This window comes from Acinonyx jubatus, chromosome A3, assembly GCF_027475565.1.
Source record: "Acinonyx jubatus isolate Ajub_Pintada_27869175 chromosome A3, VMU_Ajub_asm_v1.0, whole genome shotgun sequence".
NCBI lineage: Eukaryota > Metazoa > Chordata > Mammalia > Carnivora > Felidae > Acinonyx > Acinonyx jubatus.
The window spans coordinates 105,909,400-105,928,741 of record NC_069388.1 but is presented as its reverse complement, the minus strand read 5'-3'; the positions used below and the strand labels follow the sequence as shown (position 1 = coordinate 105,928,741).

The following is a 19,342-nucleotide window of genomic DNA, read 5'->3' as shown; positions in this document are numbered from 1 at the left end:
TTTCCAGGTCATATTTTAGCTTCATGCACTTAGTTTTAGGATGTTGCTATAGGACACGTACATTTAAATACTGTTTCTATACTTTATGCAGGGCTACTCAAGGTAAATGTACAGTGAAGGCAATCATGGTTATCAGATGTTTTATACCGGAGAAACCATGCAGTAGTTGGCTCTAGAGTTTGAGTCCACATCTTTCTTTTGCATTCATACACACACACACACACACACACACACACACAAGCTGCCCAGTTTGGTCAGGTTTGGTAACATTTTTTTTTCTTCTGTCAGTCTCTATTTTTATTTGCAACTTTCCTACTCTGTATTATATAATTTGCTAAACTGCTTTAAATAATTTTAGAAGTTGAAGGAATAAACTTAAATGGAATAATTTTTTTTCAAAAAGTTCTAGAACTAAGTGATGCTATCTTACAATAGAGCATAAAGCAAGTTTTTGCTGATGTGTCTGAGAGTGCGGGCAGGCCCTGCTATTAGACGGCTTGCATCTGGCTCTGCCACTAACCAGCAGTGGGACTTCGGGAAATGACTGCTTTAGTTTCCTCGTCTGTCAAGTGAGGTAAGGGTACCTATCTCAGGGTCCTAACGAGTGAGGTCACTTATGGAAAGCACTCAGGACAGTGCCTGGCACCCAGTGAGCACTCGATGACTGTGGTGATTATGTACAATGTCCTCTCTGGGTGTACAGCCAGATGACGGCCAGGTGGAGACCGGCGGGCCAGAATCCCTCAAAGCAGCTCTGCAGAATCCTTCTCACGGCTCCTCAAATGCCCAGCAGGGCCACCGCTTCCAGGTGGGCCTCTTTCCTGCTCTTCCTCCAGCAGCGGTTCTCAAGGCTGCAGCCATCCCTCCTGCGCAGCATCCCCAGGAGACACCAGCAGCATCAGAATCTCCTGGGAACCATAAGTGCAAAGTCTCGCTCCCTTCATCCCAAACCTACTATGTAGTGCGTATCAGAACTGACCAGAGGGTTGGTAGAACACAGACCGTTGGCCTTACCTCCTGAGTTTCTGATGAGGAAACTCCTGAAATCATGAACGCCTGACCCATAATTTTCAACACATTAAATCTTTTCAATTATTAAATGCCTTGAACGGCCTGTGAACAAAGAGTTTGCTTGTAGCTAAGGAGATAAGATTCTGAAATAGAAACATAGCTCAAAACAAATATATAAAACTCATCCCTTTTGTACGACTCTGCAGGATGACTCAAGAACATGAAAAAAATGTAAAATACTGGTGTATCTTGAACAAAAGAACTGCTCTATTTCTCCCTCTTGCCAGAAGAAAAATGGGTAAGAACTGCTTAAAACTCAGAATTATGGCTCTAATATATTTTCTTCCAATAGGTTTTAAGAGCCTTCAGGATATCTTTTTGTGCCTTCATTTATTTTAAAGTTTATTTATTTGTTTTGAGAAAGACAAAGACAGTGTGAATGGGAGAGGGGCTAAAAGAGAGGGAGAGAATCCCAAGCAGGCTACATAGCCAGTGCAAAGCCTGATGTGGAGCCCGACATGAGGCCCGAACTCATGAGACCATGAGATTGTGACCTGAGCTGAAACCAAGAGCTGGATGCTTAACCGACTGAGCCACCCAGGCGCCCCTATTTATTTATTTTTAAATGTTTATTTTGAGAGACAGCAAACGTGCACAGAGAAGGGGCAGAGAGAGAGGCAGGGAGACAGAGGATCTGAAGCAGGCTCTGTGCTGACAGCAGAGAGCCCGATCCGAGCCAAAGTCGGATGCTCAACCAACTGAGCCACCCAGGTACCCCTATGGATTTTCTTTTCGAAGCATCTGATAACCCTGAAACAAAACTGGCAACGTTTAACTGTCTGCAAAGGTCTTCTACTAATGGAACCAACAAATTAATAGCTATAGCTTCATTTTGTTTATGTACATAAGAAAACTTGGTATTGAAGATGAGCAAAATTAATTTAGAATAGTCATTTGATCTAAATGAAAAGTCATGCTTTACAGAGTGATAGTTAAATGCGTTTTCTTTAGCTGCATTTGATAAATGGCTGTCTTTGGGCTCTGTCCCCTTAAAATACCTGCAATGTTTTGAAATAAATGCTACACACTTCTATACACAGATCTGTTTCATTTGGTCAGTGATATCACCATGGCCCTCCCAGCGGATGATAAATGTCAACAAACATTTTACTTAAGATATGTGTTCATCAGCTTTCTTACAAAATGGCAACTCTGTATTCACTTTTTCATTAAACATATGCTTTTAAGAACTTATTAATGCTGAAAAAGTTTGTTTCAGAATACAAGTGTTGCCAAACAATAAGAAATGATACCATACAATAAACTGTAAGGCCACTGTACCAAAGAAAACACTCAATCACTCAATATGGTAGGCTTCTTATCCCCTATTTCAACATACTTTACATACACTTAACTCATCACTTCCCACATTTCCTTCTGATTTCCCAAACACGGAGCCTGGCAGCTTCATGAATCTTGCAAAATTCGGCACAGGCCACAAGACATGTGGATGGAACACCAGGGCCCAGGCCAGCAAGAGCAGGAGAGGAATTAGAGAAAAACACACTGATATGAAAGAAAATGCAGCCACTACATTACGGGCAGCTTGTGGGTGTACTGAAAAAGCATGCCTTATTCCTACAAGGGTGGAAATGAATAACACCTAAGAACAAAGCACAGTTGTTGGCAATAAGCTTGTTATAAATTCTCACTGAAGTAATGTGTGACAGGCTATAGAATGTCTAACTGAAAGGAGTGAAAACATTCCTTTTCTCACCTGTCAACAATTTTGTCATTTTAATTAATTTATATACGTGTTTCTTTTGCTCAAATTTGTATATATTACAGCTCTCCATCTTATCCTAGGAATGTATATGTATCTGTAGATTAACAGAAAATAAAGCCTAGCCAATGACTAATTAGTTCCTAAGATGGCCTGCAACATAATACTCATTTGGTTCCAAATTTTCATAAGTAAAACTTAGGAATAAACACATGCAATTCCTGCATATTAAAGGATCATCTCTTTTTATACTAGTAGAAAGTTGTAAGGTGAAAGTTACTAAAAAGGTAGAAAAGATATAGTCATTAAAGCTCACAAAGAGAACAAAGATAGTGATTCTGCAGAAACAAATCACAACGGGAATATTACTAACTTCCCAGACATCTCCATGTTTACAGAGGTCCTTAATCATGCTGTGTGTCAGGCAATGTGCTCTGTGTGCTTATGTGATAAATCCTCACCACAGGCTCTATGAAGCAGGGATTACCTTCAGACTCTAGATGATAAAATACAGAGGTCCAGGATATTGCTGAAGGCCACAGAGTAAAGAAAAAATGGTGGAGCCAGGATTTATACTTGGTCTGTTTGATTCTGAAGTCTTTACATGCTCTTACTTACTGTAGTAAAAAGATGTGAAATCCTCACACCTGTGAACGTCAAACAATTAATGGGTCTCCCCACTCTAAGTTGTGTTTATGATTAAAGCTTTGAAACGTAAAACCAAATTAGCGAAGAAAAATAAACACTTGGATCCAGCTACAATTCCACCTCTCAAGCAGAGATGTGTTATGAAGGGCGAATTATTAGTTAATATTGGCCCCTTTGCACACAAGATATATATGGTTCCCTCTAGACTGAAATTTAACATTAAAAGGTTAGGATGATGAAACAATTTAAAATAGATGGTTTATTCTTTCCTCCAGAGTGTTACCCTGAAAACAATTAATTTGCAAAAGAAAAATCTACAAATGACGTAATGTGAAAAATGTTTTATCTCACTAGTAATTAAGGAAAAGTAAGTCTGAAAAATGCATCAAATTTGCAGTTTAAAAAAACTGCAATAAAATGATAATACCTCGTCTTGACAATGGTTTAGGGAAATGTGCACTTACAGCAGCAGCTGGCGTGGAGAAACCACGCACAACTTCTATTCCCAAGTGCTTTCCCTTCTCTATTTATCCTCATTCCCGAGGTGATCTCCTGGATTTAAACGTTACCAGGCTGCTGATGCCTCACCTCTCCCCTAAACTCCAGATCTGGGGGTGGGGCTACTAACCTGACATCTTCTCCCCTAGGTGCCTAGTGATCACGTGGAATTTAAACAGGTTCCAAAACTCCAACTGGTTCCCCAGCAGTTTTCCCCAACTCCGAGGGTGGCCACCCCACCCTCCAGCTGCTTAGGTCGTCACTCTTGTTCTTTCACATGCCACATTCAATCCAACAACACATCCTGCTCACTCCACCTTCAAAAATTATGTATCTGACCTCTTCTCAACACCCCCACGAATAGCACTTTGGGCCAAGCCACCATCATTTCTTACCAGATTATCGCACTAGCCTGTACTTAGTTTCTTTGTTTCCTGTTTCCATCCTGTACTTAGTTTCTTTGTTTCCCATTTTCCATCCTCCCTGCTGTAGTCTATTCTTGAATGGCAGTTAGACTGATCCTTCCAAAAACTACAATTTATTTGACTCTTTGGTGCCATAGAGAACGTTGTTTTTAACACTTTTATTATTATTTTTAAGACAACTGTGCCTTTTGCTTGTTTTTAAAGTGAAATCTTGTGGGAAAAGCCCCCCACATGAAAACAGATAAAAATGGAGTTGTGGTGGAGGACAGACGGACAGCTCAGTACTTCCTTCCCAACGCGCCCGAGGCTCAGGAGATAGTAAAGGGTTTGAAAAACCACCGCGCTACAACAGCTGATGAAGCCAGTCCAGTCCTCTTGCAAGTACCCCCCTCCCCCAAATAGCTTTCTGAAAGAAATTAGAGTTCACGAAAGCTGATTTTGGCCTCATCACCCCTTAGTTTCCTCTGGAAACCTGTGTCTTATCCCATTAAAAACCTCGACAGAAAGGTTGAAAAAACAGTCGTTGGCAGCAAACAACTCTGAGATCTCAATCAACAATATACCATCTTGTTGGGATGAGCATTGGGTGTTGTATGTAAGCAATGAATCATCGGAATCCACCCCCAAAACCAAGAGCACACTGTACACATTGTATGTCAGCCAATTTCACAATAAATTATATTTTAAAAAATTAAAAAAAAATAAAAAAAACCCAAAACCCCAATACACCTTCTCCTCTGGGGCTGCTTTACTATGTTTTTACCCATAGTTACCCTAATATCTTCTTCTTGATACTCTATTATTCCTCCACTACATTAAAAAATTTCTTTAAAAAAATTTTTTTTAATGTTTATTTATTTCTGAGACAGAGAGAGACAGAGCATGAGTGGGGGAGGGGCAGAGAGAGAGGGAGACACAGAATCAGAAGCAGGCTCCAGGCTCTGAGCCGTCAGCACAGAGCCCGACGTGCAGCTTGAACTCACAGAACACAAGATCATGACCTGAGCCGAAGTCAGACGCTCAAGCGACTGAGCCACCCAGGCACCCCCACATTAAAAAATTTCTAAACGATTATTTTGTTCCTCCAGATTATAGGTTTAACACTGGGACCATCTACTAAGAGAATGCCATTTTCTTAGTTGGGAATTAAATGTGCTCGTTTCTAAGGGAGAAAGATGTACTAGGGGAAGGGGAGAAAATAAGGAATGTAAGCCTTGTCTAAAATGGTCTAAACACCATTTTAGATGGATGGGTCTTAGGGAAATATTATTTTGATTGGACTCAGTAGAGTTGATTCCTAGTCTGTTTGTCACTGCTGATTCCCCAACAGGTTTCCCTCTACCTCACAGGGTGACCAACTATCCTGGTTTGCCCCAGACTTGCCTAGTTTTAGCCCTGGAAGTATTGGTTTAGCAGACACGGATGGCTGGTTACCTCATTCCTATATACCACAGGACTATTGTCCAATGTGAGGCAAGAGAAAGATAAGATAATTCAGAACATTTCAGTTTATCTGAAAGAAATCCAAAGAAGGTGATGATGATGATGATGATTCTGTCCTCTTTATTTTATCCCTATATTAAGTGGTCTGTGGTTATGATATGAGAACAGTTCACATACAACAAACACATCTTAAAAAGGCACTTGTGGGCCACCTGGTTAAGTGTCCAACTCTGGCTCAGGTCATGATCTCGTGGTTTGTGGTTTGGATCCCTGTATTGGGCTCTGTGCTGATGGCTCACAGCCTAGAGCCTGCTTTGGATTCTGTGTCTCCCTCTCTCTCTGCCCTTCCTCTGATCACACTCTGTCTCTCTTTCTCTCAAAATCAACTAAACATTAAAAAAAAAAAGGGCCTTTCACTTAAATGCTTAGGGATACTATATAAATGTTGGTACTAATAACCTTTTGAAAAATAAGTTATAATTATAGTATTGGAAATCAACCAAGTATTAGCCCCAAAGAATTCAACATATGGAAACATTTACATATGGAAAGTGAATTTTGTTTAATATTATGATTCTAAGTATATTTACATATGTTCATTTTCCCAAATGTTTGCATTTTTTATATCTTACCTATAACAGAAACTTGAAGTAACTCAATTTTATTCTTAAGGCCTGCAGCTTTCAGATTGTCATATGCACCTAGTAACTGTGAGTCACTGACATCAGCACCCACATAATATACATCCTATGAGGAAAGAAATTCATATTTTAAGTATAAATAAGACTATCAGACATTTTACATAGTTAAGAAAACCTACTTGCTTTTTCTCAAATAAAGGAAAATGAATTTAATAGATTTCTTAATTCAGGTTAAAACAAATTTGTAGTATTTCTTTAAAATGATATTCAATAGTAAAAAATTAGAAGTTTTTGTTAATTTTTAGAAACTATTAGTATATTTTCCAGTAACAAATGCCTAAAGAATTTGGGGATTATCATAATCTGCCATGACTAGTTATTGAAATTGCTCACATTTTCCTAAATTCCCTAAAATACGATTTCCTAAATAGTTGTTTAAGAAATGAAACAGTGATTTAATTAGCCCTTCATAATCCATTTTGACAATAGTACATAGCAACTCATGTAGTCAAAACTAATACTCCTGAATAGACAATCTACTTATAAATAACTGGTCAGTGAAAATACATATAATGATTAAAGTAAACATACTGCTTGATTTACCAAACGTGAGTACTTACGGGCCATTCTTTAGCAGCTTCCAAAAGTATTGTTCCGAGTCCACACATTGGATCTAAAACAAATGCACCAGCCTGCAGACAGAAATACTGATTTGTTATTATTCAGTCTATCATAATATATATTATAAAAGAAACCTAAAACTTGAGGAATCAACATTTCAAGAGCAGAGATTCTTTTTTACACTTTATTAGGAATTTCAGGTGGTCAAAGCCACAAGGCAGGTGTATGCTCCACATGTATGAAGATTAGGAAGGTCACTGGTGTGGCCAAAGCACAGTGAGTGAGATGGAAAATGTGGTGTTCACATTAGAGATAGGCTATTCCGTCAAGATGGACTGGGTTATGGGGCGCCCGGGTGGGTCAGTCGTTTAAGCGTCGCGACTTCAGCTCAGGTCGTGATCTTGCGGTCTGTAGGTTTGAGCCCCGTGTCAGGCTCTGTGCAGAAGGCTCAGAGACTGGAGCCTGATTCAGATTCTGTGTCTCTCTCTCTCTCTGCCCCTGCCCCACTCACATTCTGTCTCTCTCTCTCAAAAATAAATAAATATATATATTAAAAAAAAGATGGACTGGGTTATGCTGCATGTAGTAACAATCCCCAAATCTCAGAGGTTGAAAACAACACATAGCTAATGCTACATCTCCACAGAAGGACATCTGGGGCTTCTGGAAGCCAAACTCACAAAGTGGTCACCATCCAGAGCACTGCCATCAGAGGGGAAAAAGAAGCATGACAAATCGTGTACTTTCCTAAAGGTGCCATCTAGAAATGAGACACATTACTTCCACCAACATTTAATGGGCTAAAGCATGTCAGTCACATGACACACGCAGTTTGAAGGGGCGAAGAAAGTGTAATCCTACTTGTGCCTGGGAAAACAGGAAATTTGGAGAAAAAACTAATTTTTCCCGTTCTGGGGGAGGGATGTCTCATTACGTCACATCTTGTAGGTACCGTAAGGATTCTGGTTGCCTTCTGAAGAATGGGAAACGACTGGAAGGATCTGAGCAGAGGAGTAACAGGACATTACACTTCAAAGGGCTCACTCTGGCTGCTCTGCTGAGAATGGACCAGAGAAGGGTAAGAGTGTTAAAAGGGAGGCTAGTTAGGGGACACCAGCAAGAGATGATGGTGACTTGAATTAAGAGTGGTATTGGTACAAGTGATGAGAAGTTGTTACATTCTAGATATATTTTAAAGGTGGAGCCAATGGGATGGACTGGATGTGGAATGTTAAAGAATGACAATAGTTGGAAATGACTAAAGGTTTTGACCTGAGCAACTGGAAGAATGGACTTCCCTGTTACTGAGATGGGAAGAGATGGGGAGGTGAAGCTTTGAAGGAGACAGGAGTACGGTTCTGGACAGGTTAAATTTTGAGATGCCTCTTAGAGCAAGTATGGATGTCAAGTGATTTGTTGAACATATGGGTCTGGAGTTCAGGGGAGAGGTTCAGGCTACAGACATGAAGTTGGGAACACTCTGTGTTAGTCATAAACGATATTTAAAGCATCAGAACTACATGAGTCACCGAGAATGTGAGAGAAGTTAAAAAAGAAAAGTCTATGGGTTGGACCCTGGTGATCTCCTAAGTATAGATGTTGGTAGATGAAGATTCAGCCTTGCATACTGACAGCAGCACATACTGATGTAGGAGGAGAGCCAGAGCGGTGTTCCAAAAAAAGTGGAGAAACATGTTTCAACAAGGAGAGTGATGACAGTATCAAAGTGCTAGCAGGTAAGTGTGATAAGCAGTGTCAGTGGCGTGTTGGTGATGACAGCCTGACGGAAGCGGGCACAGGAGACAGGGGATGGGAGGAAGTGGCGACACCAAATATGGACAACTATTTTTAAGAGTTTTTCTGTAAAGGGAAGCAGAGAAGGAGCATGTGGGTTCAGGAAAGGGCTATTTTCTTAAATTACAAGATACTAAATCAAGTATATGTGCTGATGGGCATGCGCAGCAGAGAGAAAGTCCTCGAGTGGGCACGAGGCGATGGAGTCCGGTCCCCAAGCACTGGAGTGAAACAAGGACAGCTCCCTTGTTGTGATGGCGATGAGGCAAAGCATGTGGGTGCAGGTTCCAGCATGCTGGTAGATTCGGTGAGGAGAACCCGCTGACGTTCTCTGCTGATTCCAGTATTTAAGTCAAATAAGGAGCGGGAGAGTGAAAAGCGTGGGCAAGGAAATGACTGTCATGGTAGAACGCAGAATCCAAGCCATGAAGCAGCGATGAGGACAGGTGAGGAGCGATGGAGGGTGGTGAGGGCAAATGACTAACCCCCTGCGGGGCTAAGGAACTGTGTGGCAGGACACCAGAGGAGCTGAACGGGAAGGAGGAAGGTGCTAAGAGCAGGATTCTTGAAATTGAGATTCAGCCTCTGGGCACGATGAGGTACAGGATCTGAGCAGGGCAGATCGTCAGAGGTAGGGAAGCCAAGAGACTAAAGGGTCAGGTTACAGAGCGGATTCTGACATCATAAAGAACTATGACAGGCATAGTGGCCCATACTCTGTTAGAAATGATAGAAGAGAGGTCTGCCTACGACTGGGATAACTTCCCGGCACGTGCTTCAAAGGCACAGAGAGGTTCTGGGCAGAAGAGCAGAGAGGCTCAAGCAGGACACCTACCACCTCCAGGCCCTTGGTCCCTTGATAGGTCTATAGAGGAAGCAGAGCCCTCAATGGACAGCCAGGTTTCGGTCAGAGCCAGAGGACACCTAATGGAAAGAAGCACAATGTCGTTCAGGAGAGGGAAAGCTCCAGCAGGAAATTCTAAGGAGAGTATCCTATGGATGCCCCCACGAAGGGGCGGCAAGTAGAAAGAATTTAGTTAAAATTTAGTCAAAAATAACAATGGTATGAGAACTAATTTTTATTAAGATCTTGATATGTGTCAAACACTGTGCTCTTCCCCTCTCCAACATGGTCCTCGCTGAATGAGGTAATCTGACCTTAGTATCTATAAATGTCTTTACGTTATCATAGGACCTTGTCTTGCTGTGACATTTGGGTACACAGGCAGAAGCAGACAAGCATTTCTGTATCCTTATATTAATAACTAAAACTTACAGAACTTGGTTTTCCTTATTAGGATTTTTTTGTTTTATTTATTTATTTTGAGAGAGAAAGCACAAGTGGGGAAGGGGCAGTGAGAGAGAGGGAATCCCAAACAGGCTCTACACTGTCAGCTCAGAGCCTGATGTGGGGCTTAAACCCACAAACCACGAGATCATGACCTGAGCTGAAATCAAGAGTTGGACGCTTAATTGACTGAGCCACCCAGGGGCCCCTTCCTTTTGAGGATATGTAGGAAGGAGGACAGTGTGTGGTAAACATGAAAAATATCTAACATCCTCATGTTTAGATCCCACTGCTAATAGCACTGGCTTACCCAAGGTTGAGCTGTCTACGCACTGCTCTGGGTACCATGCTCCCTAGAGGGGACTGGATTAAGGCTGAGTACTGTGATCGTTTACACTGTGGGTCTTGACTAAACTCCTCCAAGACAACTGTGCTGTGCTACTTCTTACATGTTTTAACATTCCGATGCTGGTGGTCACATTTAGAGAAACATTCCTTACTCTCGGTTCTGGCAAGGCAAACTGACAGTAAGGGAAAATTTTAACAAGCATCATCTTTAGATATATTTAATTTACTTTTCTACTTTTCGGACAAATGGATGTTTATATCAAGATAAAGGTAACATTTCAAATTTGTAGGTGGTTATATAAATTTTTATTTATATAATACACACACACATATATACATGTTGTTATATAAACTGTGGTGAGATCACTGGCGTTTTGGTAACTCTCTCCTTAGACTAAAAGAGATTTGGACTAAAGATTAAAATCAAATAACAAAGAAAATCATGGATTCTGGGAACATGATAATCTTAAAGCAGCTTTCTTCTTTTCTCTCACCTCCAAGCTCTTTACTTCCCCTGAGCCCAAGTGATGCTCAGACCTAGAGGCAACTAATGCCAAGAGAAGCCCTGGGCTTGGTTTGGGTCCTGGAAGAAGGAACTCCATGGGGCCTCTTTGCCAAGGCTGGATGGGGGATTACAGACGAGCACTGGAGCCCAGACGGGGAAATCACTGCAACCGGGGAGAACCTGGTCTTCAGAGATCTACAGATCTGCCGGGAGACCAGTGAACAGAAAAGTGTTCACCTAGAAAAAGTTTTCAGCACGGCTGACAGATTCTCCTTCCACTGCCAAGCCCGGTAGTGACACAGATCCACTTGCCTTGTAGCACTTTTAGGATTTTAGCCATTTCAAATATTTTAGTAACCACAATTGACTCCCAGTGAGCCAAAAAAAAAAAAAAAAGGTAAATCTAAAAGGTAGGGGTCTACCAGTAGTGAGAGAGTAAACAGACAGAACAATCTGAACATACATCTAATGAAACAGAACTCCTGCCGGACATAGATAAGTATCTGAAGAAAAGAGGTAAGGGCTTCTGGAGATATTCAGATGTAGTACACACACAAAACTTTTCAAAGCCAAAAAATAATGATTTTTAAGCTAAAACATTCCAATGAATAAAGGAGAACATAATTCTATGACTCCTGTTATAGCCTGGAAGATAACATTCAAGAATAAGTCAAAACGTAGACTCAAACTATGGAAAGACGGAAACCATGTTCTGGAGAGAGGATAGGCAACTTGGGAGACTAGCTCCAGGAGGCTTAACGTGTTTATAATTTCGGAAGCAGGAAAAGAAAGTAGTTTAAGGTAAAAGCCACTAAAGCAAAACAGCCGGGACAATAATAATTAAATAATGAAAGAAAGAGTGCCTGAGCCAGAGAAATAGTAACAATAACTTTTGTAATTATTACACTTACTACTGGCATAGCAGCAGCGAATACTTAAACACCTCCTATATGTCACACACTGTTCTAAACCATTTAATTCATGCTAATTCACTTAATCCTCACATGATCCTAGGAGATTGTTATTTTCATCTTGCAAATGAGAAACTGAGGCACGCAGATGTTAAATATAAATATCTTGCCCAAAGTTTTCTAGGAAGTGGTGTAACCAGAATTAGAACTCAGCTTGGGCTGAATAGAAAACACACATATGTAAGTATATCCTGCTAATATTCCCAAACTTTGGAGGATTAAAGAGAAAAGTCTTACAAGCCCCTAAGCAGCTCTAAAGGAAAAGGAAATCCTACTGGCACATACCGCTCACCTGGAACACAGGAAACTAAATGACAAAGGGACAGCGTCTACAGACCTCTGAGGGCAGGGGACTGACACAACTCTTAAAGCCAGCCGAGATGGGTCTGTACCCCAGGATGAAAAACAAATTTGAGGCTGTATAGGAATTTCTGACTATGTACTACTTGGACACCACACTTGAAGAAATTGCCTAAGAAAAGACTTTGACCAAGTGACAAATAAACCAGAGCAGAGACCTCAAACAGGGAAGAACAGTGGGGAGGAATGATACACCTTGGAACACGTCTTTGCTTATACGAAAAAGTGTGTGTGTGTGTGTGTGTGTGTGTGTGTGTGTGTGTGTGTGTGCGCACAGTGATACCTTAATGACTAAGGACAGGCTGTGTAATGTAAGTGCTAAATAAGAACTTTTGAAACACAAGGGGTGTATTGCAAGGGAAATTCTTACACATGATAAATAATTTACTACAATCTAGTCGTTGGGGGCTGATAGTGGAAGGGTGCAAAAACGTTTCAAAGGTCTCATTGTAGGGAGGAGTAAAGGGGGGTCAGGAGAAGAGAAGAAAAGCACTCGAGAGGCCTCATACTGTGCTAGGGAAGAGGGTAAGCTTAGAGGATTTGGGTGGTAAAAACAGTGTCCTGACACAGGAAAGAGTTGATATCTTGTTTTAAAGCAACAGCAGAGTCCCACGTGTCTAATTAAGAGAGCTGGCAACCTGAACCATTAGTGGAACAGAACAATAAAGTATAATTTCCAACCTCAAGGAGAGCAATGAAATGATTATCAAGTAACTTGATCAAACCAGTAAAAACAAACAGTGTCAGAAGTTGTAAACAGAGTAAAATAGGAGGAACACAATCAAGTGTGTGTCATAAACACTGAATTCCCTCCCTGGAGGATAGGGACCATCGAATGGGATAAAAACAGAGCTGGGTATTTGTATAAAAAACAAAACAAAAAACAAACAAACAAAAAAACATACTGAAAGCAAAGCTGAAAATAAAGCAATGGCAAAGAAATGCAGCAAATGCAAAGAAAAAGAAAGGACTAAAAAACTATTAATAAGACACAATGAAATTTAAGTTGAAACTCACTAATCAAGATAAAGAGAACTTTATGTTACAATGAAAAGGCACCATTCCTGATGAAGCAGTAAGTCATAAATGTGCATATACCAAACTAGACCACAGCTGACGACTAGCAAAAATGCAAATACGGTTAACATGATGAGATTTTGAAATACCTCTTTCAGAATTGTGCAGATAGTAAAACATTAATACAGCAGACATTTGTTGACTAAAAAATAAAATTACTTTCTTATGTCCACAGAACATTTACAAAAATTATCAAGATCTTGGCCACAGAGAAAAACTTAAATTTTAAGAAGTGGAGGATTTACAGACCACATGATTGTGACATAAAAGATTAGAAATCATAAAAACGCAGCTATCTTTGGACTCAGCATTTTCATAGCCAAAACACTCTTAGAAGTTCAACAATATATAAAAATATCGCTGTAGCAGTTCAGAAGTGTAATGGCAAGAGAAAGAGAAGGGTAGAAGAAAAAGAGAAATGAAAAGAAGGGAAAAACAAAGAAGCAACCAAGATGCCCATCAATCAGTTGATTACAGAAAGGACCTTGCTATCATAAGATGAAAACACTTCGTCACCTGAATTTCAGCCAGAGAGGCCAGTGCCCATGCTATGGTAGACCTCAGGCCTGCTGTCTTGATGTAAGCTCGGCTGGCCAAAGGAATCCTACAAAGAAAAGAACCTGATGACGTACCCAATATTACTGTATGTTAAAGAAAAGTGTGATATAAACAAACTGATTAACCTGTCGTATCTGTGACCTCCTCCTTATATATTCATCTAACATACACTAAGTTGCCCTAAGTTACAGAATATTTTAACCTTATGACAAAAATCCCTTTTTTCATTGGCACCTCGTCTGACCAGCCAGTGTGGTATTTCAGAAAGGTACATTTGTAAGACAACTGAAATTTAAACTCTTAGGTATTTAACTTAGAAAAATCTAATCACATATGAGGGAAGTATTTCTCAAGTGTTAATATACTTCCCTGTCTTCCCATGTGGAATAGACCTTTTCTTGCTGGAGTCATCAAGAGGAACATACTGTGATAGAGATGCGGTATGGGAAGTAGGGCTGAATGGATGCTAACCCTTGAAATCTGTTTTCTAGAAAAAAATCCCTTTTGTAAGTTTGCTTTTTGCTCATTTGCATCTTTCTCAAAAGATGAAATGAAGCATTACATTGCATTGTCTAAAATAATTTATGGAATGAAGGGCTGAAGCAGACATCTCCCAGGTGAGTTCACTGGCCTCCATTATGTACCACTGCATACTTTATCCTTTGCTTCATTACTGCTACTATCAATGTTTCCAGATTTGATGGAGGTTTTCAAAACATTATTTCTATCTTTCCAATGTAATGAAAAAGCAAGCTTGATAAAAGCTATTACAATAACCTTAAGCATTCTTTTTTTACATCCTGCTTTGGGCTTACAGATGCATAAATGTGAGCTTAGGGAAAATGGGGTATTCCTATAGAATTTTTATAATCTTTGAAAATATTCCATGCCTAGAATCTAGAAAAAGGGTATCTACATCACATTATACTACGTAAACAGGGATGTGTATATAAAATGTTTTTCATTAAGATGCCAACAATATCTACATGCTTCCAAGGAACTGGAAATCACTGTTTTCATCCAATTAGCTCTCTCTTCCTAAAGCATCTAGAAAAATACCTGTTATGTAAGTGTTCAACAGATATTTTGAAATAAGGAAATGAATCATTTGCATTTATTATTATATAGTACCCTGCAAGATTAGAGAGATACCTACAGTAGATTTTAAAAACTGGAAATAGGGGTGCCTGGGTGGCTCAGTTGGTTAAGCGTCTGACTTTGCTCAGGTCACGATCTGACAGTTCATGAGTTCGAGCGCCACATCGGGCTCTGTGCTGACAGCTCCAAGCCTGGAGCCTGCTTCGGATTCTGTGTCTCCCTCTCTCTCTGCCCCTCCCCCACTCACTCTCTCTCTCTCAAAAATAAACATTAAAAAAATAATTAAAAATTAAAAATAAAAGTTGGAAATACTCTCCCACGATAAAAGAATAATGGCAATAAAATTTGTAGAATGTGTAAACGTGAATTTTAAGAAATGTGCTGTATTTTCTATTTTAATAAAAACTCCAGATGCCAACAGACTAAGGGCCTATGAAAATCATTTAATAATAGAAATAATTAGATATAATTTTTCAGTACGAATCATGTAATCAGTGCATGATTATAATCAAATCTTTTAGAGCTCTAACTGGCCAGATTAAATCATATGCGTTATGTACTAAGAAAACACTTTACTGGCTCAAGTAGAGAACTCCGATGCTTTGTCCTTAGCCCCGCTCTGTTACATCGATGTCTTATACTATAAATAAGAGCATAAAGTTCTTACTTTCACAAACTCTAAGGGACAAATCAGAAGCTTACAGAACAGTCTCTACCTGAACACAGGGATTCCCACCACAGAGTAAATGTCATTTAGATGTATGAAGATCTGAAAGAACAAATAGAGAAGTTAGAACAGAACAGGAAACGCATTACCAAATGCACTGACAATTTGAAAACTTCTATTCTGAAGCTGTATATAATCTAAATTTTATCTTTTATTTTACTTTTAATTTTTTAAATAATCTATATTAAAAAAATTCTAAGGCCTTGTTTATAATATATGGAAAAATGTCCCATTATATATATATATTTATTTATTTAATTTTACTTTATTTTTTAATTTTTTTAATTTTTTCATTCATTCTAAGAGAGAGAGCACAAGTCAGGGAGGGGCAGAGAGAAAGAGGGAGAGAGAATCCCAAGCAGGTTCCGCATTGCCAGTGCAGAGCCTGATGCGGGGCTCAAACTCACAAACTGTGAGATCGTGACCTGAGCCAAAGTCAGATCCTTAACCAACTGAGCTACCCAGGTGCCCCACTATAATATTTTTTCTTGGGCAGAGGCAAAGTAAATTTTCAGTACATTCCATAGGAAGATTCTGAGGATAGTTCATTATATGAGGTATTATATATGGAGAATCATGTTCTGAAGACATCTTGGGTTCTTTCTTCCCTGGGGTTCTCTGAACTATGACTGGGTCAGACTTTTCAGCATTTGGGGTTAGAGAAGACTTTCTAACCTTAATTCTTTCCACCTTAATTTTAACTTCAAATTGAGACTTGAGGTCACACAGGATCATCATAGGCTACACATATTTCCAGGGTAACATAATTTTCTTCAGGCCAAAGATATTATAGCAAGGGTAATCTTTTCTCTCTCCGCTATCCGTGGGTGAGTTTCTTTCTCTCCATTACCCTTCTTCTGTTAGGTCACAAAGAGGATTTAAATGTCTCAAGTTATAATTAGTAGCCCAATTAAATTTTAAAAGTTAGAATCTTACTTTTGTATAGTTTGATGAAGTTTATGGAATATTCTAACTTCGTTGTTTGATCTCAAGAGCATTTGATCCCTGATACTTTCACCCTAAAGTTATTTTTACTCTATAGTTTAATCAGAATTACTCCAATATTGACAAATTTTTATTACATACCGAATGATCTGGAGTGGACTCCAGTTAGTCCATTAAATCCTTGATCAGCAAAGTAAACTTTCCAATGTTTTGCATTATTCATTTCAGCAAAAGTATTTATTAGGATTCTTTTCTATTTAAAATTGATACTAAAGGTAAGATATACTGATATTTTTATATATCAAATATTATTGAGAATAGCTTCTCCCACTATAATTTTTCTATTAATTTTATCAAATAAAATCTGTTAAGATTTGATTCTTCTGTTAATTTTGTTCACAAATTTTACTGTGTGATTTTACTGTTGTCAATTTTGCTCTGTGTTATTTCTACCAATAATAGCTATTATTAATTACATTAAATACTGATAGGAATTAAATTAGCTATATTTATTTAGGAGCTAAAACTATGAGGAAACTAATTCTCAGACAGTGAGATGGGGCCAAGGGGAAATGGGGAGACTGAAACTGGCAAAGCACAAGATAAGGGAACTGGTGAGGGGAACTGGGAGGAGGACCCCCTCATGTTACAACATTCTTGGGGTCAAAATATTTTTCATGACAGTAATGAAGGACATACACCAGGCATTACTTTGTAAAAGTGAAAATACCAAATAGAAACATTAAAAAATGAAACAACACAAAATGTTCTAATATGGCCAGCTATTATTCTATTTAAAGCTATATAAGAATAAATTTATGAATCAATGAATCATGAAAAGGACTAAACCACCTGTCAAATTTATCAGACAGTTTTCAAAAAAGTGAAGAATATTTTTTATGGCTAGCATTGGTTTCCCCATAGAAGTGTTTTACTTTGTTCCAATGAGAAACAGTGAAATCTAATTAAATTAATTTTGAAAACAGAAAAAAAAGAAAAACATAATCCCAGAATCCTAACTAAGCCATATTAACATACTATTGAATTTTGAGTGGGCATTTTTGTTTTCTATTCATTTTCCTTTTTTTTTTAACATTGGCTAGATTTATTTATTTATTTATAGAATTTTCTATTTTAGAGATTTGTTACATATTCTAGTGATTGTAGAGGTCATCTCTAAAATTCAACTGTGGCAAAATAATTCCAACCCCAAACATCTTATTTGGATAAGACATTTTTACAGTGAAAAATACTAGGAAAATTATCTGCACTACTCCACTATTAAAGAGAAAAGAGACTGCTGGATCCACGCAGACATGCTTTTTAAAAACTCTGAAGCAAAACTGAAAAGTACAATAAGGATAGCTGACGTGGTCTTTAAACAATTAGGTTATAGGCACAGAGGATAAAATGAACATTCAGTACCTCTAAATTTGGATTCCTCAAATCTGCTTTCCATCCAAACTGTTTCATAAGAGCAATTCCAGTTATTCTTCCTACCTCCTGGAAAAGCAGAAAGTTACAGAAAGGAGCACTAAAACTGAAAATTTTATGTGTAAATGTAAGCAAAAACTAAGAGAGCATGCAGAAAAATCAGGTCAGACTATTTGATGGTAACTTAGGGCTGCAATATAAGAATATGACACTAAAGCATTTTCTGTTCAAGGCAAGCAGGCTGCATTTGACCTCTTCACCCCCCAAAATATCTTATGGCACTGATGCTTCCTCATGTGTAATCTGTCTTCTTGTAACTTTAGAGAGCTGAAATAACCAGATCGTGAATCGATAAAAATGGTCATTGTGGGTTTTAGCAAACAAACGCAAAGTGAAAGATGAACTATTTCAGCAACTACAATCCTATATGTTTACAAATTACCAGAACAGTAGCATTAGACTCAAACTTTAGGGTTTATCTGATTTTAAGGCTGGTGAAAGGACTCAGACCTTTGCCCCCCGACATCACTGAACTTTGTAAGGGCCGAGTAATAAAGTGTTTTGAAGGAAACCGTGGTATTCGCTCTCACGGAGACCTCGAGTGTCTTGTGCATTTGTGTATTTGCAGTCTGGGTCCTGGTGACAATCACACACACAAGGCAGAGCACAGAGCAGCCATTTAATAAACACAGGACTGAACTGAAGAGAAAACCCAAAAGGTTAGGACAATAACACAGGATTTCCAAACGTCAAGAATACCTATGAGTTTAAGGGAAACTTTGAGCGAGAAAGGAAAAAACGGAGGTGATTACATGGAATGGCATACTATTACTCTTAAAGCATCTGAGGTGAAGTTAAAAAGGCAAATGCATTTTTAGGGGTGCCTGGGTGGCTCAGTCGGTTAAGTGTCTGACTCGTGATCTCGGTTCAGGTCACGACCTCACCTTCTGAGAGCTTGAACGCTGCACTGTGTTCTGTGTCGGCAGCGTAGAGCCTGCTTAGCATTCTCCCTCTCTCTTTCTCTCTGCCCCTTTCCCGCGCTCTCTCTCAAAATAAATAAATAAACATTAAAAATTTAAAAAAAAAGAATGCATTTTTTAAAGAGATTTAATTATATGACATTAGGCCTAGTGATGTGCCTCGGCCTACTTAACTGTTCCGTGAAAG

At 39.0% G+C, this 19,342-nt stretch overlaps 1 protein-coding gene across 4 annotated transcripts in view; it reads right to left on the bottom strand.

The window, feature by feature from the left end:
* THUMPD2 (THUMP domain containing 2) overlaps positions 1–19,342 on the bottom strand; it is a 35,566-nt gene that overhangs the window by 5,341 nt on the left and 10,883 nt on the right. For 2 of the 4 annotated variants that reach the window (XM_027033615.2, XM_027033616.2), the window contains exons 4-8: positions 18,167–18,244; positions 15,786–15,838; positions 13,930–14,017; positions 7,070–7,141; positions 6,441–6,555 (exon numbers count right to left, since the gene is read on the bottom strand). In XM_027033615.2, coding sequence (XP_026889416.1) covers positions 6,441–6,555; positions 7,070–7,141; positions 13,930–14,017; positions 15,786–15,838; positions 18,167–18,244 — 406 coding nt within the window. The remainder of the gene's footprint in view (positions 1–6,440; positions 6,556–7,069; positions 7,142–13,929; positions 14,018–15,785; positions 15,839–18,166; positions 18,245–19,342) is intronic. The other 2 variants (XM_027033618.2, XM_027033617.2) reach the window with 2 other exon arrangements.